Source organism: Seriola lalandi, unplaced genomic scaffold (genome assembly GCF_002814215.2).
Source record: "Seriola lalandi dorsalis isolate HSWRI2012SDOR001 ecotype SW California unplaced genomic scaffold, Sedor1 jcf7180002054748, whole genome shotgun sequence".
Lineage (NCBI taxonomy): Eukaryota > Metazoa > Chordata > Actinopteri > Carangiformes > Carangidae > Seriola > Seriola lalandi.
This window is the reverse complement of record NW_019525301.1, coordinates 1,038,840-1,051,814: the sequence shown is the minus strand read 5'-3', so window position 1 is coordinate 1,051,814 and position 12,975 is coordinate 1,038,840. Positions and strand designations below refer to the sequence as shown.

The 12,975-nt window shown below is 40.5% G+C and overlaps 1 protein-coding gene across 1 annotated transcript in view; it reads right to left on the bottom strand.

Moving 5' to 3' along the window:
* Positions 1 to 213: 213 nt before the first annotated feature.
* The window catches only part of cntn6 (contactin 6), a 47,230-nt gene continuing 34,468 nt past the window's right edge, over positions 214 to 12,975 (bottom strand). Inside the window, exons 19-22 of the mRNA XM_087178897.1 lie at positions 9,060 to 9,240; positions 5,976 to 6,088; positions 4,962 to 5,130; positions 214 to 2,972 (exon numbers count right to left, since the gene is read on the bottom strand). Coding sequence (XP_087035023.1) covers positions 2,884 to 2,972; positions 4,962 to 5,130; positions 5,976 to 6,088; positions 9,060 to 9,240 — 552 coding nt within the window. The 3' untranslated portion in view covers positions 214 to 2,883. The remainder of the gene's footprint in view (positions 2,973 to 4,961; positions 5,131 to 5,975; positions 6,089 to 9,059; positions 9,241 to 12,975) is intronic.

The window sequence follows — 12,975 nt, the reverse complement described above, 5'->3', positions numbered from 1 at the left end:
TTTTACCTTGGTCCTGAGGGAAAACTCTTTCTCTCCACTATTTGTGCAACCTGTCCTATTCGCACAGGATAAGGAGGCCTCAGTGTCACAATATTTGCTTGGATTCTCCTCTGCACATTGTAGAAGGGGGGAAATAATCTGCAGGGACCAATTTTGCAAAAGAAAGAAAGAAAGAAAAGAAAACCATTAAAAAACTCATTAAAGGATTTCAATGTGAAAATTTAATTTAGTCTTCGTCATCTCACAGAGATATCTTATCATATTAATACAAAGGTATCACATTGCTGAAGTAACAAATTGCAAATTTAGTTACAGAAAGCATGTTAATCACAAATGAAAAGGGCAGAAATTTCATAAATACAAATTTGAGACATCATAATTAGGTATTACAACTGTAAATAAAACCACTAGGCAAATGTAAAGGGATTTCAGGTTTAAGTAAATGGAACAGCACAAAATTAATGAATCAATGAAAAAGCAACGAGGTTTGGACTGTTATAGATTTTACACAGACTAGATTTACAATAAAGCAGTGAAAGTATATAGGAAAAATGTATATAATAAATATGTTTTAGCACTTCAGTCATTAAAATAAAGAATAAAGCACACAAGTCATTATGAGGGACAAACAGTTCTCTCTGAAGTATATCATTTAAACACCTGCATCTCCTCTTTAGGAAAACAAATATATATTTGACTTTTTTGCAACAATAAAAATACATTAAATTATGACAGATGTGCAGTTAATATGTTTTGTGATCAATATATTAATAGCCATGTGTGTTGTCCCAAAAATGCTGCATGTATTGAAATGACAGACCCTATGAATGCAAATAAAACACCATCGAATGATGTGAAATAAAAGCTGTGCTTAGCAAACACACCTGAAATCTAAAACTTACAGTAGCATTTCTGTACATTTCAGAACAGCAACATCATTGTATCTTTTGTGACCTTTTTCTCCTATATCTTTTACCACTCAGTAGTGCATCATATCTTCTATATCAGACGATGCTGAATGTATTATCTGCAAAATATTCATTACTTTAATGTGGTATCCTGTCAGTAAAGGTATGTTAAACTCTGAGGTACGAAGACTGTTATTCAGAAATGTCCTATCCATGTTGGAAAGTAACAGACAAAGACAAATGTCATTTGTATTTGATCAACTTATACTTTTGTAGCTAGGTTAGATGCTGTTTAAGTTTGTACTTAGTTATGGTGGATGCTAATGTTTGCGATTAATAAAACGCACACTAGATGTACAAAACTGATCTTCGGGGGAGCTGTCACACTTAATCATCTATCAGTTTTAGGTGTATAATAAATTAATATGCTGCGTTTTTAGCTTGACTTCTCATATGCCACCAATTACTTTATGTTCCCCCACACAAAATTACATAAAATATAATTTTAGAAATAAATTAAATTAAGTAAATAACATTCTATGTGTGATAAGTTTGCCCTTTTGTATGTTTTAAAGACTGCTTGACAACAGGTTTGAAGAATATAAACTCGACAAAGAAAAGCAGCTTTGTTAAATCCAAGTGTTTCTTGATACATGTTTAAAAACTATCATAAGGTCAGCCAGTGTGACCTTGCATAAAATCAACACAGGAAATGTTTACGGCTGTCCTAACTCTGTGGATGATTACAGGCTGGTGTTAAAGTGTTAATCCTGAAGGCTGTCTGTTTGGATGGATTTGGTGACAGTGAGTGTTGATCAAATCATTTCATGTAAGACATGTGACCTGATAAACTCAAGTTTACCAGACCTGTGTAGCCCGCTCCTCATCTCTCGTTAAGGCTAGCAGCTCAAGGCTACATCAGCTGGTAATAGCATAACACACCCAAATGTCAGACCAAATTGTTGGTGGTCAAGTGGAAATCTGTTTTAATATAGGTGCAGACTTTTGACTCAGGAGGTTGGTTTGGGGGTTAAGATGAGCAAATACTAGTTAGAGCTAAAAGTCATACTCCTGCTTGAAATCAACTGTTATGTGGTTGTAGGTGCACAAATGATTTACAAGAACCTAAAAGTAGGTTAAGAATATGAGATTGTTGCTAGTTGACTAGCCAAACATGCACACGACATTGGGTATAATTTCCTATGGATACTTGTACCACCTTGTACCTGTACAGTACCATTTTGGGAAAATATTTATTTGTATTAGTTACATGAGAAATTTGACACCACTGTCAGATCTGCGCATTAAGTATGGAGCTACAGGCTGGAGTCAATTAGCTTATCTTAGCATAAAGACAGGTGGCGGGGTGGAAAACTACTAGAAGTCAAAAACAAGTAATTCCTAAAATCTCATATTGTTCCTTTCATTTTATGGGTTCGTTTTGACTGTACCACTGATACAATCAAATAAGTTAAAAAACATAAAAAATGTTGAGGATTAACGCTTTAAATCCAAAATGTCCAGAGCAAAGTGAACAGAGATTAACTAAACTCTGAGTTTTCACCTTTCGGTCTATAACATTCATTGGGGTCACAGCAAGCCAAGAAATAACTTGGAAGTTGAGTCAAAAAAGGTGGAGACAGACATTAAACTGGGACATGAACCTGTGCTCAAGTTCATTTCACAAATAAAGATAAGAAATTCATCTTCCAATGTTTATCAAACACATGCTTCCAGGAGGATTGCAGTGGTCCTGAAAATAGGCTGCGCTGTAGGCTATGAGTAACAGTCCAGCCACAGGATTTGTGGGTATTTGACAACCTGTCAGAACACTCCCATCATTCAGTTTGGTTTTGCAAACCAGCGGTTGAGAAACTCTCCAGGTAGCGGAGAATTCTGCAAATCTGACACGTAGAGGAAAATCCTAAACTATATTCACTCTAATGTCCAGAGCTAAATATAAAGGCATCAGAAGCTACAAAATGAACATAGATAATAGAAAAAACATCATAAAACAGCAAATCTTCATTGAACCTGGACACACACATCCTTCAGAGTTAAGACCTGGGAAGAGAAGAAGAGCATTATTAGCGGTGAAATATGTTTTGTGTACCCTTGTTGTGAGAATGTACAGCTTTGAAAAGAGATAAATAGTTTAAAATTTCAAGCAAGTCTGGCTCATTACAGCCTAATTATGGTCATTAAGTTTATTAAGTTTATTAAGTTTATATTGTTTCTGTGATGCCCCCTACAGGCAAAAACCCATCAAATCTTACAGGATCGTTACTTGCTATATCGGACTTTCTGCATGGAATATTATATAAATTAGATAAAATGAAGTGTGCATAGAAGAGAGAGTAGACAAAAACATGTTTGACCGAGGAATCCAGGCATAATAAGAGTAACAATCATAGACTGTACATAAAGATGGACGTATCACCCATGGGTTTCTGAAGGGTAGCTTTGAAGCTCAGAGTGAGCTGCTCCATTGTCGCCATCTTGGCCTGCCTCTGTCAGCTAATCCAAAAATGGGCAAAGAATTGGGGTGTGTGTGGTGCCAATGACACATGATGTATTGAAATAATATTAAAAAGACATCAAATGATGTGAAATAAAAGCTGCGCATAGCAAACAAATCTGAAATCTAAAACATACAGTAGCATTTCTTTACATTTCATCACAGAAACATCATTGTAACTTTAGTGAACTTTTGTCTCCTACAACCTTTACCACTAGTAGTGCATCCTATGAAGTAACTGAAAAGCAACCTCCTACAAAATATGTTCCTCTGCAACAGAAATATGTCTCGGAGGAAGTCTAATAATGTAGTGATGCAGATCATTTTCTCTTCTTTATATCAGACGATGCTGAATGTAAATTACCTGCAAAATATTCATTACTTTAATATATCATCCTGTCAGTAAGACTTCTGTGCACCTGTCACTCAAAGTGACCACACCCTCAATTATGCAGAACTTTAAGCCTTAATAAAATTTATACAGGTGAGTTATATAAAAATTCACCCCCTGTACAGTTGTCATGAAGGGGTACATTAGCTAGAGAGAACAGTTTTTTGAACCAAGCTGTAAACATGTTTATTTCTACTGCAAAGTTTGACAATTTAACATGGGAGTCTATGAGGATTAACTCCCTGTTGGAGCCAGCATCTAGTGGTCATTCGAGGAACTGCAGTTTTTGTTGTTTGCTTCAGTGTTGGCTTCAGTTTTCAGCCCCAGATGTTGCCACTTGGTAAACATGTAAAATGCTGTCTAAATGGACACATGGTGGCGCTATCCTCACCAAAACCTCATGAGATCTTCCTAAGCCAAACAAATGTCTTTAGCCGACCAAGTCTCACTATAATAGTTACATATTTGAGGAAATCCGCCTTCTTGCTGTTTTCTTTGTGACGCTCACAAAGAGGTGAGAGGTTCAGTGTAAACTGCATTAATTTGATCAAGAAATAGCTGCAATGTGTAAACGCCCTCCTAAAACAACACATTGCTGCAGGTTTTTTTGTGTATGCACGATTCACACAACACATAAATTAGTCAGCTTTAGATGTGCTGGCAGGGAAGTTTTAGAACTCTGGACACAGCCAGCTGCTGTTTCTACCTGTCTCCAGTCTTTATGCTAAGCTGCTGCTAACTACATTCTGATTCCAGCTCTGTATATTTGCCAGCTTGCACGCCAGCTTGATATTGATCGTCTCATCTTACTCTCAGAAAGAAAGCAATTAAGCATATTTCTCGAAATGTTGAACTACTCTTTTAAGTTTCAGAGACATCCTGCCAGCGAACAGACAAAGAGGACTGAAACACAAGCTTCTGGACGGAGATAACTTTGTACATTTTGTCTCTTCGTCCTGCTCGTATGCTGCAGTCTTATTACAATTTCTATGTGTATTCTAAAGGCCTTGTTCAAGCCACAGTGAAGCTGATAAACAGTATCAGTCACACTGGGGATTAGTTACACACAGTGCACCCATCCCACTGCTCATCTGCTTAATTCCAACTCTAATCATTTGCATGCTGCAGAGTGTCTGAAACTTACTGGACATCTTTGGTATGCGGATGGGGCCGCTGCTGGTGCCATCACCCCCTTTGGTCAGAGCTTTGATCTCAATGAGGTAGTCCTCTCCGGAAGGGATCTGCAGCTCCACACTGGTTTTATTGGTTTCCAGTACAGTGGTCCTGCCATGCCAGTTCTGACGATACACAACCTGGAGGAGGAGAGCATGGATCCTAGGTTCAGCCATGACGGTCAGAAATTAAACCGTGATGACCTCTCAGCAGAGGAATGTATGATTTAATTCAACATTAAATTTGTGTGTGAAAAGTAAATTCAAATCCCAAAAGCAGGAAACTTGTGGAAATGGAAAAATTTAGGTTATACCGTCTCGTTTGGTGGTTTGACCTGATGACTCAACATGGAGGAACAGAGGCACCTCAAAACAGAACCTCTGACATCCTTTTTTTATACTAATTTAGCCATATCATTTTATCTTTATCAAAATGCAGCAAAATCTTTATTTTGTTTTTCAAAAGAAACACGCAACACAACAACACACACTGCGAATTTACGAACGGAAAAAAATTAAGAAACTTTTACTTCTATTTCACAGTGCTGCCTTTGCAAAATCATTAAAATATTCCCATCTACATGCACCGCACGCAGCCTTACTACAGAGCTCCATAAAAGACTTATCATTAAATGAGCACGGCTGCACATCTCTGGATAATAAAAAATACATATATTTGTGGAAAGCATTATCAAAAACAGTGTTTTCTTCACACACTAGTATGCAAAGTGGATCAAAAATGATTCATAGTTGTAATGGTTGCAAGAAGCTGAATTCCATCTGTGGCATGACACCTTTCATTTTATCACCTTGAACAGATCTTTTAATTTTGAAAGGCCAGACAGGTCCAATCCATAATGCAACACTGGAGTGCTGAGGTCTATCTTTCCACTGCAATGAGAAAGCCATTTATTGGGATGACAGCTGCTGAGGCTCTATTTGTTTCCCCAGTTGTGGGCTTTCTGCTATTACTCTGACAAACTCACCTTGTATCCCGTCACCTCAGACTCATTTTCCATCGCCTTGACATGTTCCCAATTTAGAAAGATCTTAGAGTTGGTCAGGTTCCACTCAATATTCCCCGGAGGCTGACGCGGAGCTACAAGAAATGAAATTATACGGACAAAAGTTTCACAAATGAATGCATAAACCAATGTCATCAATAGTACTCTCTAAACCAGCTCTGCAGTCAGCCTTGATTGTGTCATCCGCTGCTGCAGCAGAACGCATTTCAAACTATATGCGCTTCAACCTTGAGGAACACACTGCAGAGAACAAAAACAGAAAATGCATGCTCTCTGATTACCCTTTACACACTACATCACTGACAGGCCGCAGTATGTCAGGCTGCAAGGCTGGCGCACCCCAGGGAACTGTACTGTCACCTCTGACTTCTGCTTCGACTCGGGAATGAGCGACCTACTAAAGTTCTCAGATGACATCGTCCACTGTCAGCTGTATCACCACTGAGAAGGAGGAGTATAGAGGCTTGGTCGAGAAAACCGCCTGGGCCAGCTCAGTGTTGGGAAAACCAAGGAGCTGGTGGTGGACTTCCGGCATAACACAGGCCCCCCACTCCCACCCCTGTCGGGAGTGGAGATAGTTGACACCCACAAGTTTCTTGGGTTCAACTCAACAGCAAAGTGGAGTGGTCAGACCACACTGGGGCCCTCTACAGGAAAGGCCAGAGCAGGCTGTTCTTACTGAGGAGGCTCAGTAGTGTGCACTAAGCTGCTATTGATGTTTGACCAGTCTGTAGTGGCCAGTGTTTTGTTCTTTGCTGTGGTGTGCTTGGGAGGTGGCCCTGGGACTTGGTGTGGTGAGGACGGTCGGATCCGTTGCGAGGGATGGAGCTAGACAGTGTGGGGGCAGTGAGAGAGAGGAGGATGAGAGGGAAGCTGAAACCTGTTATTGAGAGACCCTCACATCTCTGCGAGCTGAGGCCGCTCAGGTGCACGCTCAGCCACGGACTCATCCAGCCACGTGCCTCAGAGCGCTTGAGGGGTTTCTTTAGTACCATCAGCCATCAGACTCCACAGCACCCACCCAGCACCTCCTACCTCCACTGACTGAGACTCACAACCGTATACCACTTGCAGTTAAACTGTCACCACCACAGATGTTGCACATACAAACAGATACTGTGTTATGTTGGACCGAGTCTGACTGTCTGCTACCCAGTGCTGAGCATCAGGGATCGCCACATGGAGTCGTAAGCATGCTGTGCTTTAGAAGTGGGACTTAACCTGTATCTGATCCTGTATCTGATCCTAGAGCCACAGCTCTTTGGCTTATACATATGATATATACACACAGATCTATTTTATTGGTCCTATTTTATATTATTTTATTTCTTTACTCAGTTAAATGAAAAGTTCTCACAGGTCAACATTTACTGCATCACATTTGACTGAGCTGCCTCAGTGACTGGGACTCTGACTTGGGTGGTATTGCTTTCTTTTTTTTTTTTTTTACACAAAACATCAAACAACAAGAAACAACATTCAGCAATATACATCATAAAGGTGTAACAGAAGACAATATTAAACATGATACTGTAACTTAGCCGAGGCCGACAGAGGAATTTGCATGCTTGTAAGTAGACTGACAAGGAGACGGATAATACGTAAGTGAAAACATGAGTGAATTGAATGAGTGAACAACATAATAGTTACAAAAATAGTGTGGCTTATGTCAGTATTGTTTTGACGGGCTGGTATCAGTTTTGTAACTGCACTGACATAACACAACCACTACTATGACTCATAATAATAATATTAACACTAAAACAGTTTTCCCCATTGATTTGATGCATCTCTGCCAAAAGTATTCTGAAGCTGCAGTGCAGAAAATTAAACTGTTTTTTCTTGCTGTAATCATTCCTCTCGTTCATGCTGGCATTTGAAATATCCCCTTAGTTTACCTGAATCTTCACTTAGGAGAAAAACAAATCAGGGCAGCAAAATAGATGTAATGGGTAGCTTTTTTTGAAGGCCTATCCATCTTAAAGAATGTTCCAATGTCATACAGCAGAGAAGTTTTTGGTCACTGTAGTCATTCCTCCTGTCCACACTGGCCTTGAAGCAACCCCCTCCCAGAGAGAAGACACAGAGTAATGGAAGTCAACCTCCTCAGTCCTCCTTCTGTAAGGCCTTAACCAGCAGAATCAAACTTTCACACTTGGCCTTGAATAATCCCAAAACATGTAAACTCCTCTTCATGTCATTAAGTCCCTGAACTATTACAGAGGACCTAACATAGGGCTCGAAAGCCAGTAGGACAGACAGATTGATTACAGCCACCAATTCAATATACATACAGTATCGAATGTGAGTATAAAACACTTAAGCAACATCACACGAGAGGGCGTGATGAGGGATGATATTGTCTTTGGTACGAGGCTGCGTGCTGATATTCAGTTCAACATCACGACCTCGAGTGTGATATTGCTTTTATACAACAGTTCTACGAGCGCCATATTAGTTAAACAAGAAACAACAGATTATGACTTGTTTATTTCATCATTTATTTGGCTACGCCAACAGAAATAGTTCTGCAACTGGACTGGCGTTGGACTGTTACTAAACAACACATAATTATTTTCCTGACCTGCACAGTGCACACTTAGCTTGCTTTGTCTACATGTTATCCAGGTGTGCGCTGAAGTATCCAGGCTTCCTCCCTTCATCCTCTTCTTACGACCACACATCATTTAATTCAAATGTTATTTCTGAAAATATTTTCATCTTTGCAAAGTTTGTTACCATCAAAGATAGATAACGACTGTTAATTTAATGCTGATTAACGGTTGATAGAACACCTGTGAAGCGGAGTGATACATGTATTTAAAAGTCCCAGTGCTGTTCTACTGTATATCAGCACTCATTGAATGACTGTCGTCCAATCAAATTACTTGGTCGGAACTAACTGTTGTATAATATTAAATACATTCTATAAGAAAGACTCTTAACTCAAAACAAACAAAAAAAAGAGGTTCATGTACATAAACGGCCAAGCAAAATATGAAAACAAGTTACATGTCTGAGTGGTGTGTGTGTGTGTGGACTCACGTGGTTTCTTGGTGGTGATGTTAAATGCAGGGCTGCAGGGTCCAAGTCCAGCGCTGTTTTGGGCTCTGACTGAGATCAGATAGACTGTGCTACCCTTTAAGCCAGACAGCAGAGCCATGGTGTTGATAACCTTCACTCTGTCTGCTTGACTTTGCTGAGATCCTTCCTCCCAAAACAGAACCTAGATGTGAGAAAGAAGGATTACAACAGAGCTCCAGCCATATTTCCTTCCTTTGTGGAAACTGAGTCAAGTCAAACCTTATTTATTTTTTCAGTTTCCTACTGAGAGCATCTAAAAGGGCTTATAAAAGAGCATCCTGTACAGCAGAGACAGCACAAAATGAAGTGTAAGAGTTATGGAGATACAGGTATCTAATTCTAGCTCATTTCACTAACTTATAAGAAACTTGAGTTCATATAGGTTTAAGTCTTTTACATGAAAGCAGTGAATCTATAGGACAGAACTTAAAAGGCTTCCATACTATCAGCTCAGCCGCTGTAGGTCCTGAGGCAGTCAAGCCCACATTTTTAAACTACCAAGTGATACTGTATCCGATGATCAGCAATACCAATAGCAGCACTGCGAGTGAGGAGTACACGGATAAAGAGCTTGTCAGGATCCGTACTCACAGGGAGATCATTTATGACCCGAGATCACGAGACATAGAAAGCACACAGGAAAATGTCAAACAGATGGTTTGAGAGTGGGTACTTATTCAATTGGCAGCACACGGGTTTGCAAGGATCTTGCTTGGGAAAAGGCAGATTAACGACAGGGCCTGGAGTTGCTGATAACAGATGCATCTAGGATTTTTTTTTTTTTTTTTCCAAAGGCAGTTTAATTATAGTAGTTTTACTGACACTTGGGAAAATACCTAAAATACCTTAGTAGAAGGCGTTTACAGTTTTTTCCAATCACCTTTAAGAATTTAAACACACACTCACAGGGAGATGAAAGAAGAGGATCTAAGGAGACTTGAACTGTCTTGCTGCATATTAAAGTCTTAGGGAGACAGTGGCAGGAAAGTGCATTATACCACCTATACAGTATTTTAGAAACACCAGTACTTGTGTGTGAGAGGCACGAACGCACACAAGAATATAATTGACCTAAAATATACATGATTCAGTTCTCAAGTGGAGAAAAGTTGAGGAGACAATGAGGATGAGTGATTTAGGCTGTAGTATCAATCGGTCTATGTTGTCAGTGAATAACCCTTTTTATTGACGCTTTATAGATGTACACTGAGTCAGTTCTCAGTTTATTAGGTACACCTATCTAAAACGAATGCAGTCTAATACAAAAGTCCTACTGATATTCAAAGCAGCTGCGCTCCAGGTGCTGGTGAGGTGCGTTCCACAAGGGAGAGCCACTTCAATAACGTTTCAACCATTACTGTGAGTCGAAGCAAGTCTGAGATGAGGCTGGATTACCAACAAGGCAAAGTGGGCAACTGCCCTGAGGCCACAGCTCCCCCAGGGGCTTTCCTGTGTTGTCAATTAATTTCTAGCTTTATTTAGGAATATGAACTAAAATAGTTAAGTTGTGGTGAATCATATTATGACAATCAAGTGTGGCACAGACATCCTGGGGCTAAGTAGTGTTCTATCACCATATATCAGGCCCCTGGCATGAAGGTTTTCTTCTAATAACATTAATGATAGCCTTGGTCTATTCAAGTGTTCCAGTAAGTCATGACAGTGTGACAGTGAGTCAACGTGCACAATACCAGGACCAGCTGCTAAACCGAATTCAGCCGTCATTGATTTTTATCATTTACTGTGCTCTTTTGTCAAAATGTCTTCAACAAGGTCCCAGCACCAAACACGGTCAAGAATTGATGTATATTTCTTTTTCAGTCTTTCAGTCTGTTAAAACTTGACGCTGTATCTAAGTGCTCCTGCTGCTTTCGCTCATTACAGGTGAGACAAACGGTCGCATGATGTGTGAGATAAATTAAAGGGTGTGGTGATGACTGATGATCCTCTCAGTTAGTCACATTACTCCTTTCGAGCCTTTCAAACAGCTTTTGCAATCGGCCTATGACGAAAATGCCACCGAGGAGAGACACATCCTTCAGGACGGGACTACGCGGCAGCCAAAAGGTGAACGGTGTGATTTCTTTGAAATATTTAAGTTTAAAGTTATCCGCATCTGCTATTGGTAGGGATTATATGTGTTTTTACAAAGGGACATGTAGACATACTGCTCCTCATCTAATTGTCTTCAACAGCAGATTCAAGGCTGACTTGCATGTGTAGTTGTTATCCTGTAACACGTGAAACTGACGGGCGCTTCTCTTGAAATCAAAGGCCTAAATGGTATTCCTTGGCCACCATGCATGAAGGGCCCTCTGGGGCTGATCTACCCTGCTGGGACGGATTGGTAGAGCTTTCCAGGCTCTCCTCTTCACAGCTGGCTGCTCAGCCTCTGGGGATGAGCATGGAAGACATTTCAGCAGTGCAGATTGCAGTATTGTTTCTACTTATCAACCCGCTTCTTCATTTATTCTTTCATTGATCTACGTTAATGGAAAAATACTACATTTCTGACATATAGCGATAGCTTAATTGTTGTGCTGCAACTTTTTTACTGAATACAATACAGAACATATCCCGAAAACAATCAAAAGAACAAATAACAAACAAGGTACAAACATCCGTCTGATAAAAGCTCCCACACAATACAGAATCTCTTCTATTCTCCAATGACACAAGTCTTGTACCTTATGTAAACATACTCAGAAAACATGCATCAGAATCAGCACATCAGAAGACTCCATAATGTCTCAGGAAACAATTTACAACCGGTCCTAAATAGGGGCTGATTCTTGATTCCCATCACTACAAGCCTCTGATAAAATGACTTTTGGCAAAGCTCTGTGCTCTGGCAGAGTGTATGGATGGGACATTATGAATGCTCTCCAGTTTCTCTGTCTCCCTCCCTCTTTGGCTATAGTGCAAGACTCACTATGGAAGGCTCTGAGTATCCTCCTCAGGGAGAGTCAGGAGCAGCTACAGAATGAGGTTATTTCTGGAGTTCCTCCAGAGGACAACAGGTACAAAGGTTTGTATTCTACAGGAGCTATTTTCTGGGACGAAAGCAATATCAAATAAGCCACTCTGTTACTTGTTTGAATTGTACAGAGACAGTTCTACGTGTTCACTGTGAAGAGCTACTGGAACCTGTCCAGTCCGGGCACAATTGCTTTCACATCTCTCTGATACGATTGCAGTGGGAGGCGAGAAGATACAACATTAAAGCAGCTGTAGTCATCTTCTAACTAGATGTCCTCCTTCTAATAGCCGAGCCAAGGGAGTGTTAGCATTTACAATCATCTAGAAGAAAAGGAGTCCCGATACCCCACAGGTGTGTAACTGTACAGTTTGTCTAAACAGGCTGTGAGGGGAAAGATACACATTGGCAGAACAGCTTTGGTCTAACTTAGTCCGAGCAACCACTAGTCAATGGGCCGCCCCAGACCGGCTTTCAGAATCTGCACATGGGCAGCGCCAACATGCCGCCTCATTGGCCCACTGGAGTACCCTGGGGTACTCTAGGCAATATCCACCTTTGATGACCTGTTCATATCAACAGTGTGGGGTTACAACAAACTCAACTTTGTTGTGCAAATCTCAGCAAGTGAGATGATGACATACAGTATGTACTGTGATTGGCCAGTACACTCGGTCCCAGTGTTGTCGACTGTCCCTTCACTTCTCTGTTAGGGCTGAAAGTTCTACTGACAACCATGAGGAGCAGCAGACTAAGAAACCGAACTAATGACATGTTCTGTCCGTCTGATCTCCTCCGCACCTACACACAAACAGCGCTCCACACGCTTCAGGTGTCACTGAGGGACCTGAGTGGGTGAGGTCTAGCTCTCTCTCTCTGCTGCAACACACATCTACAAAC